General features: G+C 34.6%; 1 protein-coding gene across 4 annotated transcripts in view; it reads right to left on the reverse strand.

Annotated features, from left to right (window-relative positions):
• JMJD1C (jumonji domain containing 1C) overlaps positions 1-16,222 on the reverse strand; it is a 330,412-nt gene that overhangs the window by 101,313 nt on the left and 212,877 nt on the right. For 2 of the 4 annotated variants that reach the window (XM_066242554.1, XM_066242553.1), the window contains exons 1-2: positions 7,704-8,272; positions 3,780-3,893 (exon numbers count right to left, since the gene is read on the reverse strand). Coding sequence is in view for 2 of the 4 variants with exons in the window: in XM_066242552.1 (XP_066098649.1) it covers positions 3,780-3,893 (114 nt within the window). In the remaining 2 variants the exon portion in view is untranslated. Of the gene's footprint in view, positions 1-3,779; positions 3,894-7,703; positions 8,273-16,222 lie in introns of those variants that run through there. The other 2 variants (XM_066242552.1, XM_066242551.1) reach the window with 1 other exon arrangement.

Genomic DNA, 16,222 nt, shown 5'->3' on the forward strand with positions numbered 1-16,222 from the left:
CTATAAAAAGCAGTTTGTAGAATCAATTATTTCTTTCTTCCTTCTTCCCAGCCAGCTAAAAGACAGTAGCCATCTGCAGAGCTCCTTCTTACTTCCTCTTTCTTTTCCCTGACCACTTTACTTCAAAGAAAATTAACTGTAACCAAGCTAGATCAGGAAATCTAAAAGGCGGAAGGAAGCAGAAACTCATTTGTGTGCACAAGGAATGAAAAAATAGAATTAACAATACTATGGTATGTTGTCTCAATTGCCTAATTAATATGTATCCGTTATATTGTCTAATATGTTTGTTTGATCTTTCTCTTTATTCAATTTTCCAAAATATCAAAAATTATAATTTATGACGGCTGCCTTGTGATCCAACTATATGTTACCTAAAAACTGACTATATCAGGGGTAGTCAACCTTTTTTATACCTACCGCCCACTTTTGTATCTGTTAGTAGTAAAATTTTCTAACCGCCCACCGGTTCCACAGTAATAGTGATTTATAAAGTAGGGAAGTCAATTTACTTTATAAAATTTATAAAGCAGAGTTACAGCAAGTTAAAGCATAGAATAACAATTACTTATCAAGTACTTTATGTCGGATTTTTGCTAAGTTTGGCAGAATAAATCTTTATAAAAGAACTTACTATAGTTAAATCTATCTTTTTATTTATGCTCTGCTAGCACCCACCATGAAAGCTGGAACGCCCACTAGTGGGCGGTAGGGACCATATTGACTACCACTGGACTATATTAACTAACTTAATACATGCCATCTGATATTCAATGTATTGACATCATTCAGAAAGATAAGTGTAGGACTCAAGCCAGTGACCTAAAAGTGAAAGTATCTGTATTAATTCCAAGTCATCTGTTTCCTAATCATTACCTTACAATGTTATCATTTTGATATATTAAAAAATAGGACTGTGTAACTATAAAGGAAGCGAAAGGTAACAAATTGCTATGGAATAAAATGTTAAGAACTCAAGCTGAGCCTGACCTGTGGCGGCGCAGTGGATAAAGCATCAACCTGGAATGCTGAAGTTGCAGGTTCGAAACCCTGGGCTTGCCGGGTCAAGGCATATACAAGAAGCAAGTTGATGCTTCCTGTTCCTCCCCCCCCATCCTTTCTCTCTCTCTCTCCTCTCTCTAAAATCAATAAATTAAAAAAATATTAAAAAAAAAAGAACTCAGCAGAAAGAGGGTAGGTGGAAATTCCTACTACAAAACCATTTAATTAGATTCGCAACAAAGCATCATTCGTGAAAATTTTAAAACAATACTTATGTGTTCTCATCATTATATATAAAGTCATTTCTAGACTTTTCCTCATCACATCTAATAAGTCTGTCTGTAAAGGACAATTAACACCAAGATTCAGAAAAAAAATTGTTTCATGAAATTTAAAGAAGGAAAGCAGAGAAACCATAAATAAATAAAAAAAAAAGGAGAAACCAAAAAATTGTTCAATTTTCCCCAACCCTTTAGTTACATAGGGGTTACCCTAAAGTCAAGATATGTCAAGACACTAGTTACAAAATCTATGCCAGTAACAGCTGCCATGTTTAAGATGCCAAGGAATTTAATGCACTGTTTGGACAACTGGTTAGAGAAAAGCATTCTGGGATAAAGCTACTCATATAATTATATTAATTCTAAAATTGTTTCCTTTACCTAGAATGTGTGTCTACATTTAACTAATTTAACTGTATGTTTTTTAAAAACTAGACTGAGCCATCTTAGATCTCTGGAGTGAATTTTCATTCAAAACATTACAGCAGGAGTCTATTATATACATTGTAGACCATCTACTACTTCTAAAACTGACAAGAAATTCTAAAGAACTACAAATTTACATAATTCCTGAAACATAAATGGTTAAAATGTCAAGTGAATCACTTTACCTCTGGAAGATATAGTATCCTTGTAGATCAGAGGTCGACTTACTTATACTAGGGGAGCAATATAAGTAGCTTAATAACAAAGATAATCATACAATTGATCAAAACAAATAAGACTTGCTCTTGTGCCTTTATTTTTAAAATGATAAAGTTATCAGAATCTAAAACAGATTAAAAATGTAAAAAAAAAACCCACAAACTTATGAAATGTTAGCATATTCTTTCAATCATTATAATTTTTAATTATACATGCTGTAGAGTATTAAGCCACCTGGCAAAAGGGTTTATTTTTTAAAGTAATTTCTACATAAAGATTTCACTTCTCTAAATCAAATCCAAGCTGAAACTTAGAGTGCTTGCTAATAAACAGCTACAGATTTAAATATTAAGAATTGGAAGGTTCCTTTGATTTTACCTACACTTGCTTAATCTAACTCCTACCAAAAAAAATAAAACAAATTATAGGTAAAGCACACAGTAAGCTAAATAGCATTCACAATTAAAAACAAAACAAAATAAACCCCAAGGGGAACATCTCTACTATTAAACTGGGACTTGCTATAAATTTTTGATTACACACAAAGAGCAAAAGCTAAAGGACAAAAATTAGGTCATTTAATGAAACAAACAAAAATAATGTGGAAAGACCAAAGTACAACTACATAGACTTTAAAATAGGATAAAACATTTAACTGAGAACAATCCCATTTTGGTAGATCTCATAAAAGAGGCAAATAACTAATTCCCTAAGTATTATAATTCCACACACAACAAATCCCTGCTCATTAACTCAAGCTCATGCTCTTTCCATAGAAACAATGCCTCTATATTTTATTATAGAAAAACAGAAACTATTCTGAATGAAACAGCAGTACTGCCTTTTGGCTCCATTAAAAACCAAAAAAGGTCAAACTAGTTCACTTATCCCTTCTTTCAATGCAATTAATATATTATTATAAACTTAAAACTAAAAAGAAACTTAAAAAATATATAGATTTAATTTCATCTAAAATCCAAATGTACAAAAAAACCCTGCAATTTTTACTTCTACCTTAAAAAAATTATAATGGATATTCATTAGGATTTTTAAAAAGCATTAAGCTTAATGACTTTTGATGAGTTTCTTCACAATTTAAATCTAGAAGCCTACTAGAAAATGTTTTTCTTGCCTGACCTGTGGTGGCACAGTGGATAAAGCATCGACCTGGAAATGCTGACAGGTCGCCGGTTCAAAACCCTGGGCTTGCCTGGTCAAGGCACATATGGGAGTTGATGCTTCCAGCTCCTCCCCCCTTCTCTCTCTCTGTTTCTTTCTCTCCCTCTCTCTCTCCTCTCCAAAAATGAATAAATAAAATTAAAAAAAAAAAATGTTTTTCCAATTAAAACGTATTTGTATTTTAATTGCAACAAGTAGGAACTAAATTTTAGAAACTGTCCTATTCAATTAATGACATTCTAAATAAATATGCCCACTTAAACAGAAAATGAACTACTATTATACTAAACTGACGTGTGCATATAATAAACACTAATCTCATTTAATTACATTAATTCATCCAATTTTTAACTTTTGGAGCTGGAGACAAAGATAATATATACTAATGTCTAACCAGTTATTTTCTAACAATGAACATTACTTAGAATAGCAGGGACTTGATTTTGCTCGTTGTGTATTCCCAGTGACAGAATGCCGCCTGCCTCACAGTGTATTCTCGGTATATATTGACTGATTGAATAAATGAATTATTTACCCTATAATCAAAATTCATTCAATACACTGGGTTCCTTGAACACCTACATATTTTGAGGGAATTATTTAAAAGAATATCTGAATATCAGTTAAGTTTAATGAATAGTTAACCTTTAAATGAAACCTAAAATTTCTTACCTGGTAGGGCTGAAAGGCACTATCTTCAGGTAAAAAATCCAGTTGTTTATCTACAAGGAATTCTACTGCAGTGATTGAACTGGGTATACTTCTTTCAACCAGAGGTTTGAAAATCTGGTAAGAGAAAAAAAATATTCTAATGGTTATATTTTCTGAGTTTTACCCTAAAAGAATGAACAGCATATATAAATACAATGTAATACTGTCATTATCATAATGGTTTTAGGACACCAATTAATATTAGTTTTCATATTATAATCTAGGGTAATGCTTTTATCTATACAATATATTTTGTATTTATTAAAAAGCAATAAAGTAGATTTTGTAAATGATGAAAAAATTATATTAAGCTCCACTTTATTTTTTAAGGGATATAATATACATGTATATAAAAAATGTCTGCTAAGATTAAAGAAAGAGAAGCTGCTTGTGAAAAAGTAAACTGGGTAGAACATATTTACCCTCACTCTTTTTTAAAAACTTTATTATTCTTTATAAAACAGTAATTACAATTTACATTCGTAATTTTTTTCCCTAGCTCACTCATGTCAAGGATTTTCAATGATCTAGATGCATCTGGTCTTTTAACTCCGCCCCCTCTACTACACCCACACCCCCGCCCCCGCCCCGTCAGTCCGTACCTACCCCAAGCACAAATAAAAATCCAGCTGCTTCAGTTAAGAGCTGCATGGGGGAGGGGAGCAGGAAAAGAAGAGGGTGGTAAGGAGTACAGGTATTACACAAAACCCACCTTTCAGTCAAGTCCTTATAGCCACTACTTTAAAAAAAAGGGGGGGAGAGCTTCCAACTTCATTTGATTATTTTAAAGATTCATCTTTTACATAAAGGATTTCACTCATACATTGAGGGGGGTTGAGGTAGTGAGGAAGGCAGGATAGGAAGAGGAAGGAAATAAAGGTATTATGCATACATTTTTTTTAAAAATGACTATCACACTCACTTTCCAAGTGGAAACATTGTAAATAGAAACTAAGTGTCTTATATCCAGGATACTGTTCTAAAACTTAAAAATGAAAACAAAATTCTACCACAAAATAGTGCCTTTATTATAAAAAGAATCTAAGTTTGAAAAATGAAATTAACCAACTCAGTTTTTAAGTTACTTACATTAAATTAAATCTTTCTTGTCACAAAACAACTCGTGTGACCCTTTGTATGTAAACCAAAGCTTTTGTCACAGACAGTGTAAATCCCCAGGAGATCCAAAAGCCATCCTATTTCCCCCTTCTGACTTAAATCTAACATCATGCTAATCACGATAACCACTCTGAGGAAAAATTTCAAGATCCTTATTTCAGAATGGCTCTTAAGGAGTTAATTTCTTTATTTATGAGACTCCTTTTAAAAGCTTTCAATTCAATTCACTGAGGAGTCTCTATAATACTTAGCAAAAAACATGAGAACAAACATTTAAAGCATGCCTTATTTCTACACTATCCACTCTGTGAACCTTTAATATCCTTTTTTCTAAATTAAAACATGAAAAGAATTCTTACATTCCCATTTAACTGTTTAGTATTTATGACTAAAAAATTGAATCACAGTTAAGGTCCTCCCATGTTCCAGGCCTAACCTTTTAAGTATCTATACTATGTATATATCAAAAGTATTTTATTTGGGTTAGAAATTAATTTTCAAAACAGACATTCTCTCATTATTTAGCTATCTCCTGCTACTAACTGCTGCCATCTAATATTTTCATTTACCAAGATAAAAAACCCTAAAGTTATCATTTCAGAAATGACTAAAAGTTTTTAACACAAAAGCATTTTATGTAGACTCTAAAATGTGTATATGATTGATTGACATGAAATATAGAACACTTTCATATTTTTTGTCTGTTTAGATTTTAGTCAACTAGAAAACACTGGCACCTTCTGCAGAACTTTTAATCTTTGAACTTTATCAAATGCTCTATTTCTTTTCAAACAGTACCATGTCAGGTCAACTCATGAAGGTTAAAAAAAAAGTCCACAAAAGGTATTATCTAAATGACTAAAGATACAATTCAATTAAGTAGGATTTAAAAAAAAAGTGAACTCCTTCTGAGTGCCTCTTTCTTACGCAAATAATACAGGTGGTTTGCATTTCCTATGAAACCTAGTTATTTTATAGTAAGAAAAACATTCTTGTGAAGAATCACAGAAGTCTGCTTTTTAAGGTACGTCAAGGTTTCAAAGGGTCTATTATTGTATTTCAATAGGCCAACTTAAAATTTAAATTTGTTATGAAAAAAAGTTTACTTTCTAAACCAAAATTGAAAGTAACTTCTCATTTTTAGATAGAATTGATAGAATTTAACCAGAAATGTTAAATGACTAGTTTTACAATGTATTTCTGATATGAATAGTTTACAATCTTGTACAAATGGAGGTCAAAAGTATACTATGCTGCTTAAATAGCAAATAGGGGCACAACTTGCAAATTTTAAGTGTGCAATTCTATTTAAACTACAAATATCACCAAACACCGATATTTTTATAGAACTTGTTAAAGAAATACTTCATATATACTAAATAAAAAACCCTGAAAATGTGACTGTTCCAACTTACAGAAAAATTACAGACAATATATAAAGCTAAGTAGTTAAAATAATGATTTTTTAAAGTGGCAAATGTATCTGTTACTAATTTTTATATCCAAGTCAAACATTTTAAAAACCTTATTAGCTTAAAAAGAAAACAAATGTTTAAATAAAAGTGAATCCTACCGCTTTTATGACTGATCTAAATATTTCAAGGGTATAGGTGCAGTGGAATGTAAAGAAACTAGAACTCATGCATAACTAAGTAATTCAATACTCTAAAGATATATCATTCTATGAGGAACTTCCATAACCTAAGGGGAAGCAATGAGTTACCATCTGATGAAAGTCACAGTATAATGACCCTAATAAAAGAAAAAAAACACCCTATTATTCCAATTGATAAAAGCCTTCGAAAATTCAAGTGAAATTAATTTAAAATTAAATATTCACAGTTAAAATACTTTTTCAATTTTATCATTGAATTAAGTTCTTTTAAAGTCCTTTGTCAGTGTTAACCATACTTTAAAAATAGTCTACAGCCAAAATAAATGAGCTGAGAGCCTGCATTTCTAGTAGGGCCTACCACGCTATAGGAAGAATGCTTAGAACAACTGTATCCTGTTTGGGGCTCCATGCTGCACCACATTCCATTCACATGAGAAAGAGGCAAACAAATGAGCCCTTCTTGAAAAAAATTTTTTTAAATAAATCAGCTATAGCTCTTGAACATAACTCAGCTGCTCAAACCATGTTAAAGCTCACCATTTAATACTTAACTGAAAATTCATGGAGTTTATGCCTGCAGTTTGAGTTTCTAACAATCTCCGGTTAACATTTAACAATTTCTTTTCCAAGTAAAAAACTCGGCCCCAGTAACTACAAAAATCTGATATAAATCTCACTAAAGGAAAATACTGAAGCAGAAAACAAGCTAAGCAACAGTTTAGAAGTCAAAGGTGGGGGGGGGGGTACTGTAGTGACTTGAAAGAACAAAGTCCAAATTCCCACCCAAGCAGGTCTATTGAAAAACACGATACTGTTAGAAAACAAGCTGGGGGTGGGGATGTGAATACACCACACACAAAAACCCTCAGAAAACAAGTACTCACCGCTCACTTAAAAAATTATATTCTAAAAACTATAATCTGAAACATTTCTCCTGTAAACAATTAAAATCTAGTTTTAATTTTTTTACAGTTATGAAATTACCCACACAATAAACCTCTTTCTAAACAAATGAAATTAAAAATTCTTAAAACTAAGAGCACTAAGGCTAGATCTATAAAAGGCAGTGACCTTAATTCCTAAAATCGAGAAGCAAAACCAAATGTAAATTAAGACAAAAGAAAAAGGAAGCAGAAAAATACAAACCGTACTTTGTTCTTGAGAATTTTAAAGTATCTGTAAATCTCAGAAATCCACGACTCAGCTTTAAAGGTCAAGAAGTATAGCTGACATTTCCATTTTGTTCTTGAGCAGTATTTTTTATCTAGCCTAAATACTATTTTAGTCTTCAAAAATCACAGGCAAATGGCTCTCAAAGCAAGCGTTTCTGAGATCACTTGCAGCGTCGTCATTGTATCAGAAGAAAAGCCAAGACCACAAAACGAAGCAGAGGCTGTAACCTAACAAGTCTCCGACGAGCAAATGACGATTTTCTGTCTGCTCTGGCTCACCCCTGGCAGTGATGAGGATTACAACTCGCTCTTTGTCATCAGCAGTGTGGTGTTAACGACTAAGAAATCCTGCAGCTGAAGCACTACTGAATCCTCCGATCTGGGTCAGGATAATTTCTCCCGAGGTCGCTTACATAACCAGTAAGATACTCCAAATAGAGAGAACAGCCATCCATTAGCTTGAGAAAAGCCTTTCCCACTGTACTCTGCGTGGAAACAAACCGCAGTAGCTTCCAACAGTGCAGACACCCAAATGAGAACGACTACTTGGCTTAGGGCACACTGAGAGAAGGGAAGAGGCGGTGCTCTGTAAACTGTAACTAATCCCCATCACAGGTGCTGATGGAGTCACTTCCAGCACGAGTCACATTACTGGTGATTACTCATTTGGCTGCGGCCATAGAGACTGGCTCATAATTTTAACAACAGACAAAGACAGACTAGTGGCTAGACCGAAAGCTCAAGTTTACTGTCTCCTTCATAAAGCAAATGCAAATATAAAGTTTTTGCCTTCCAGATTTACCCAGATGAGAAAGTGCAGAAAACACATAGTATATAAATATCTCTCAAGTTGGCAAAAATGAAGCATATCTTTAAGTCATCAAAAAATACTTTCATTGTTTTCAAGTAAAGGATATTTTAGTATAATCATTTCTCCTTTAAAATATACTGACATAAACAACCTTGAGGGGGGCAGTTTAAAACATTGTTAGGAGTTAGTCTAAATGAAATCAAATGACAACAATCTCAGAGGCACTTTACTCAAAAGAAAAACTGGTAACATTAATTTTGGCAGATTTTAAAAAATACTCTTGAAACATTTTCATTCTTTATAAACACAATTTAATATAATATGCAGTTATAAAAACCTGCAATTTGAAAGCATAAAATATATATTTCTGATGTGTTATTAAGTATATGTTCTCCAAACTGGAGTTATATTGTTCAGTGTGGTAGCCACTAGCCACACATAGCTATTGAGCACCAGAAATGTGATTAATCTGAATTGAGATGTTTGCTGTATATGTAATACACTAGCTAAATATGAAAAAAGAGTTTCAGATACCTGCCAAGTGTAAGAAAACATGCACTTATTTTTTAATGATGTATGTGAATGGTCTTTTATTATAAATTTGGTCCAATGTAGCTTTCTCAATTCAATAAAAAATTCACATTGATTTTTTTATACCACATACACAACCAATACACCAAATCTTGTTAAGAGAAAAACTTCCAGCCCCTAGTCTTGTCAGTTTCATTTTCAAGAAAAACGTCAGGTTAACTACTGAAATGATATTTCCAATTTCGTTATAATAGACTTGCACTTATAAAAATGTTGATCAATTCTTTTTTTGTTATAAAAATAAAATATATGAATAACGATTGTTCTAAGAATGTTAGTAATATATAGCTTTAGAACATTGATGGTGCTAATATACAAAACTTTAGAACAAGGTATTTTTTGAAATAATGAATCAACTAAATATTAAATCATTCAACAACCAAAGAAGCCATTCATAATTAAATCACTTAATAACAATTGATGACTATAAAATACATACAGAAATAAAATAATTCACAATATTTAAGCCCTGGCCGGATAGCTCAGTTGATTGAAGCATCATCTTGAAGAACAGAGGTTGCCGGTTCAGTCCCCGGTCAGGGCACATACAGGAACAGATAGATGTTCCTGTCTCTCTCTCCCTCTCTCCCTTCCTCTCTCTCTCTAAAATTAATACAATAGGCCCTGGCTGGTTGGCTCAGCGGTAGAGCGTCGGCCTGGCGTGCAGGGGACCCAGGTTCGATTCCCGGCCAGGGCACATAGGAGAAGCGCCCATTTGCTTCTCCACCCCCCCCCTCCTCTCTGTCTCTCTCTTCCCCTCCCGCAGCCAAGGCTCCATTGGAGCAAAGATGGCCCAGACACTGGGGATGGCTCCTTGGCCTCTGCCCCAGGCCCTAGAGTGGCTCTGGTAGCAGCAGAGCTACGCCCTGGAGGGGCAGAACATCGCCCCTGGTGGGCGTGCCGAGTGGATCCCGGTTGGGAGCATGCGGGAGTCTGTCTGACTATCTCTCCCCGTTTCCAGCTTCAGAAAAATACAAAAAAAATAAAAATAAAATTAATACAATAAACATTAAAAAAAAATGGCAGCCTTACTCTGAGGCCCAAACAACAAAGAAACATAAAATGTTTGATGCAGGTTATTTTATTATAAACTATCAAATTTTAAATACATTTCAGCCTGACCTGTGGTGGTGCAGTGGGTAGAATGTCAACCTGGAACCCTGAGGTTGCCGGTTCAAAACCCTGGGCTTGCAAGGCACATATGGGAGTTGATGCTTTCCACTCCTCCCCCTGCCCTTCTCTCTTTCTCTCTCTCTCTCTCCCCTCTATAAAATGAATAAATAAAATCTTTAAAAATTTTTTTAAATACATTTCATACTATATTTCTACCATTTTTGTATATTAGAGAGTGAGTTTAACAATTCACAGGATTCCTCTTACCATCTCACATAAATTCAGGTTTGACTATGTATAATATCAATTTATAAAACAGCCATCTTTGTTCCTCAAGTATGTCCTACCAGTTCCCTACAGAACCAAACAGCACATAGAACTACAGTTAGCGAACAGTAATTGCCATATTAATAAGTCCTATTGACATAGAATATACTACTTTTTATAAGATCAAAATAAACATCAATAGTTTTTTCAGTATTGAAAAAACATTTATTCTAATTTCATACATCAGGACTCTATTAAAATGAAATGCTTCTCCATTACTATAAAGAAATACTATATAGTCAATTCTCAATACAAATAAAGGTACACAGAAGGTGCAACTACTTGAAAATCACAAATATCTTTTTAATATTTACGTTGAACTTGAGATATTTTTATAAATATATGGATGTGTTTGTTCCTATAGTCTGATAAATTTCTAACACAAAAATAGTGAGCTAACATAAATATAGAGAACCCACTTGGCAACAAGCGTTAAGTTTCTCAGCTATTGCTTCAAGTGTCTTAATTCGCTCCTTTTCTTACAACTCATTAGAGGTGATAGATACCATGGTTCAGACAATAAAAAGCATTAATTCAAAGAGAACAGCATTCAGTCATTTAAATTGATTGTCCTTATGGTTTATATGTACCTTCCTTAATGGATTAAGGGAGAAAGTTGAAGAGTTACTGTTCATTTTTCTTTTCTTTCTTATTCTTTAGTTGGGGGAAGGGAGGAGCAGAGTATCTTTTCAGACAGCTAAACCAGGCTAGAGGAAGAGGAAACTACTCTAGTTACTGCCCAGAAATACACATCTCTGACTTCCTTCCTTTTTAGCTGGTTTCTAGGTTACAAGCTGAATAAATAAACAGAGGTGAGAAAGTAAACAGAGGCTAAAAGGAAGGCAACATTGTATGACTATCTGAAGAAAATCTGTTTCTTCCAATAATGTAAGAACCTTACATATGCAAATAAGAGGTAAAATAAATGAGCATTTTGGTTCCATTTATTTTGGGCCTTAAAAGAAATGTTTTCATCTTTATAGATATAGAAGCTTTAATAAATGAGTAGATTTCTCCAGTTACAGACTTTACAATAAACCAAAACCCTCTAACTTCAATGGCCTAATACTGGACATATATTTTTGGATGAAAGGACAGAAAAGAAAAAGATGAATAGTAGTTAAGAGGACTTCAACTTGATATGGTCATATAGGAAGATATTTTTCAATATACCCTATTATACTAGAAATCTATGAAAGTATATACTCATGTATATACTTTCTGAATAGTGGTAATAACCAAAGGATTAACTTTTTCACATTAATGAATCCATGAAGTTCTTCCAGATACTACCAAGGTTGTATAATAGTGTCATATCTTTCATAGACTATGAGTTATACAAAGATTTCCACATAATAGAAACGAAGGTGACCAATCATCCTCCTTTAGGGCGGACAGTACTTCTTTTGTAAGTTCCGTCCTCCCTTGAAAAGTGTCCTACATGTCCTCCTTTTCAATACTGAAGACTAATCTGTAAATGTCCGTATTTGATCGATGCAGAGTCAATCCATTGCGTGTGATGTGATGTATTTGTATTTGACATGACGATTCGTCAAGGATCAGTACTGTGCAACGAGACCCAATTATGAGACGCATGCGCTCCACACAAGAGACCTTGAGAGAGATATGCCGAGAACACCAATGCCTTTGTTTACTTCTTACTGAAACACGGCATGGCACATACGACATTGTAGACTCATGATTATTTCTTTCTCAGTGAATATTCAATCATAGACAGGTAGCACAATTAACGTTTTATTAATTTATTATCTATTTAATAATTTCCAAATATGTACAATTTTATTTACAAGTATTTTCCCGAATTTCGAGTTTTAACGTGGAAATCTAACCTCAAACCATATCTATTAACGCATTTTGATTAAATAGTTACATAAAACAGACGTTTTTTAAATTAGAAAATGATAAACACACCAGAATATCACTCCAAATTAGTGGTTTTGTTTGATATTTAGTTTTACTAAATGAGTACCTTTTTCTTACAATTATTATTAAAAATAGGCATGTAAGCATATTTACAATATAAAATATTACAAATGCTTTTATTAATGCATTTATCATATTATAATGTATTATTGTTGCAATTAATAAAATGTTTCTTTTATTTACAATCTTGTTTTTTTGTTTTTTTTTACAGGGACAGAGAGAGTCAGAGAGAGGGATAGACAGACAGAATGAAGAGAGATGAGAAGCATTAATCATCAGTTTTTCGTTGCGACACCTTAGTTGTTCATTGATTGCTTTCTCATATGTGCCTTGACCGTGGGCCTTCAGCAGACTGAGTAACCCCTTGCTCGAGCCTGCAACCTTAGGTCCAAGCTGGTGAGCTTTCGCTCAAACCAGATGAGCCTGCGCTCAAGCTGGTGACCTCGGGGTCTCGAACCTGGGTCCTTCCACATCCCAGTCTGACGCTCTATCCACTGAGCCACCGCCTGGTCAGGCACAATCTTTTTTTTTTTTTTAAAGATTTTATTTATTCATTTTAGAGAAGGGGGGAGAAGGAGAGAGAAAGAGAGAGAAGGGGGAGGAGCAGGAAGCATCAACTCCCATATGTGCCTTGACTGGCCAAGCCCAGGGTTTTGAACCGGCAACCTCAGTGTTCCAGGTCGACGCTTTATTCACTGCGCCACCACAGGTCAGGCCACAATCTTGTTTTCTTCAATTTATTTTTGTCCTCCTTTTCACTGTCAAAAAGTTGGTCACCTTAAAGAAACGTAATTTTACTAATTTTAAAACTCGACCTCCCTATGGGATGGCTTTATGTGCAAAAAGCACTGTACTTGGCCCCGCAGATGCAAAGGTGAGGTAAAGACAAATTCCTACCCTCGTACACTTTACAGACTTATAGAAGGAAACAGACATTAGTAGAAAAATCATACATATAAAAAATTACAATCCTGTTAACAACTCAATTAATAATTGAAGAACTATGGCTCCTTTTCTTTCTTTACTATATCCTTGATGACTGTATTGGTCATCAGAAGAGGAGAGTGTAAAAGAATGTGTCCATTTTTTTTTTAACTTTGTAAGATATAGGTAATTGATTTTAATGATATTCAGCTTAGCTTTAAAAAATACACTGTAGAAGCCCCGGCCGATTGGCTCAGTAGTAGAGCATCAGCCCAGTGTGTGGAAGTCCAAGGTTTGGTTCCCAGTCAGGGTACATAGAAGTGACTATCTGCTCCATGCCCTCTCCTCTCCCTTCTCTCTCTCTCCCTCCACCTTGCCTTCTCATCTCCTCCCATAACCATGGCTCAACTGGTTTGAGTGCATCAGCCCAGGCACTGAGGATGGCTCCATGTACTTGGCTCAGGTACTAAAATAGCTCAGTTACTGAGCAACAGAACAGGAGCCTCAGATAGGCAGAGCATCCCCTGGTAGGGGGCTTGCAGGGTGGATCCCAGTAGAAGTGCATTTAGAATTCGGTATCTCTGCCTCCCTGCTTCTCACTTAATAAAAAATAAAATCACCGTTGAGATTACTAAAACAATATAACCGCCTGACCTGTGGTGGCGCAGTGGATAAAGCGTCGACCTGGAAATGCTGAGGTCGCCGGTTCGAAACCCTAGGCTTGCCTGGTCAAGGCACATATGGGAGTTGATGCTTCTAGCTCCTCCCCCCCTTCTTTCTCTCTCTGTCTCTCCTCTCTCTCTCTCTCTCTCTCTCTCTCTCTCTCTCTGTCTCTCCCTCTCCTCTCTAAAACGAATAAGTAAAAAAATAAAAAAACAACAATATAACACATTCTATGTAAATAGTCTTTGCATTTTTTAATAAGCACATTTTTTTCATTCTAGACATTTCTGAATATAATACAGCAAGTATTCTAACTTTATTTTTAATTTTTTTAGATTTTAGTTATTGATTTTTGAAGGGAGAGGCATGGAGGTGGGGGGGAGAGAGAGGTGGAGAAAAAGCGGTTAGCTTCCTATATGTGCCTTGACCTGGTGTACATCCAGGGGCTGCTGCCATTATTATGGCCATTCGTATGCAGGTTCTCATTAAATTCTAGCAGAAAGTAAAGAAACGGCAGAGTCTGAGGATGGTGGGCCATTCTGTTTATTGGTGTCTAACCAAGACAGGCAAGTCACAAGAAAAGCCAAGTTCTGCTTTGCCCATGGAGGGCCAGGGATCAGGAAGGAGAGAAAAAAAACCAAATCTTCCTGCACCTCTGGGTGCTGGGAACAGAATCTCCCTTCCGGTAAACATTAGCAAGACAATGGCCCCTCCCAATCAGGAAGGGGACCTGCAGCCTCACAGAGCACTATATCTGGCATTGCCCAGCCCCCAATGCATACTATAAGCGAGCAAATACATACATCATATTTACAAACTTATTTGACCAACACCTGGCAAGCCCAGGAACCTGAGCCGGCGACCTCAGTGTACCACTGCAGAACCACAGGTCAGGCAGATGTACTCTAAATTCAGAACAGTTCCATGAGTGTCTCATCTCTATGAGTTCACTTTCAGAATCTCCCTGACTCATCCTCTTCCCCTCCAATATTATGAGATTTCACTCACTTTACTTTATATATAACTTTGCAAGTGTGTGCTATTAAGTTAACTGATTTTTCTGTGTACAAATAATTACTAACAACCATATTTTCAGGTCACAAATTTATTACCTGTATTTTATGTTCTTACTAGGACACAGTCAAATTTATATCCAGTCACTACATAAAGCCAAATATAACTAGCATTAAATATTTAACCATCTTTTGTCAATTATTCACACTTCTTTGAAAACCTCAAAATTCATGAATGTAGTAATCATGCTTGATGATTTAGTTTGATTCCCTTGCTCATATATAATATTCTGAATATTTAGTATTTTTCCTTTAAATCTGTCAATAGTAAATATGGAATTTTTATATAAACTAGTCCATGCTTCAATATTACTTGCTAAATATTTCAAAAAGGTTTTAGAACTAGACAAGTCAATTTTATGAAAAAACAAAATCGAGAATGAGGAAGGAAGGGAGGGAGAGAGGGAGGGAGGGAAGGAGGTAAAACCAATGATAGTGAACTAGCCCTATTAAATATTACAACATATTCTCAATGTTCCAGTTACTACAAACAGTGTGACCTTGGAGTATGAATTACAAGTTATCAATGGACAGTTTAGAAAGTCCCAAAATCGTATCACATGAGCAAGGGAATTTAGTGTAAGGTTAAAGCTATTTTTAAATCAGAGAAAAAAAAAAAGGAGAAGAAAATTAAAAAAAAAGAAAACAGGCTGTTAAAAATAGATTTGCAACTTTAAAAAATAAAAATAAAATAATAGATTTGCAACTTTAGAGATTAGTAGTCTCATTTTTACAAGAGGAAGGGATGAATCCTCAGAGATTGTGACTTTTCTTGTCAAAAACTGTTTATAGAAGCCCTGATATTAGAACCTTGATTTCCTCATTCATAGCTGAGTAATTTTTACATTGTAAGATGGCGTGAAAGAACTATATTGTTTTCATGCTTGTTGGCATGAAGTAACAAAGACCAAGTGTTTTGCCATCTGCTGAGTAAAACTTTAAACTTTGAACTTAAAATGGAGGAAAATAAAACTCGTCTTGAAGAAATTGAAAAATCGTATCTTATGTGACCAGGCGGTGGCGCAGTGGAGAGAGCATCAACCTGGGATGCA

This window comes from Saccopteryx bilineata, chromosome 9 (genome assembly GCF_036850765.1).
Source record: "Saccopteryx bilineata isolate mSacBil1 chromosome 9, mSacBil1_pri_phased_curated, whole genome shotgun sequence".
In the NCBI taxonomy this organism is placed as follows: domain Eukaryota; kingdom Metazoa; phylum Chordata; class Mammalia; order Chiroptera; family Emballonuridae; genus Saccopteryx; species Saccopteryx bilineata.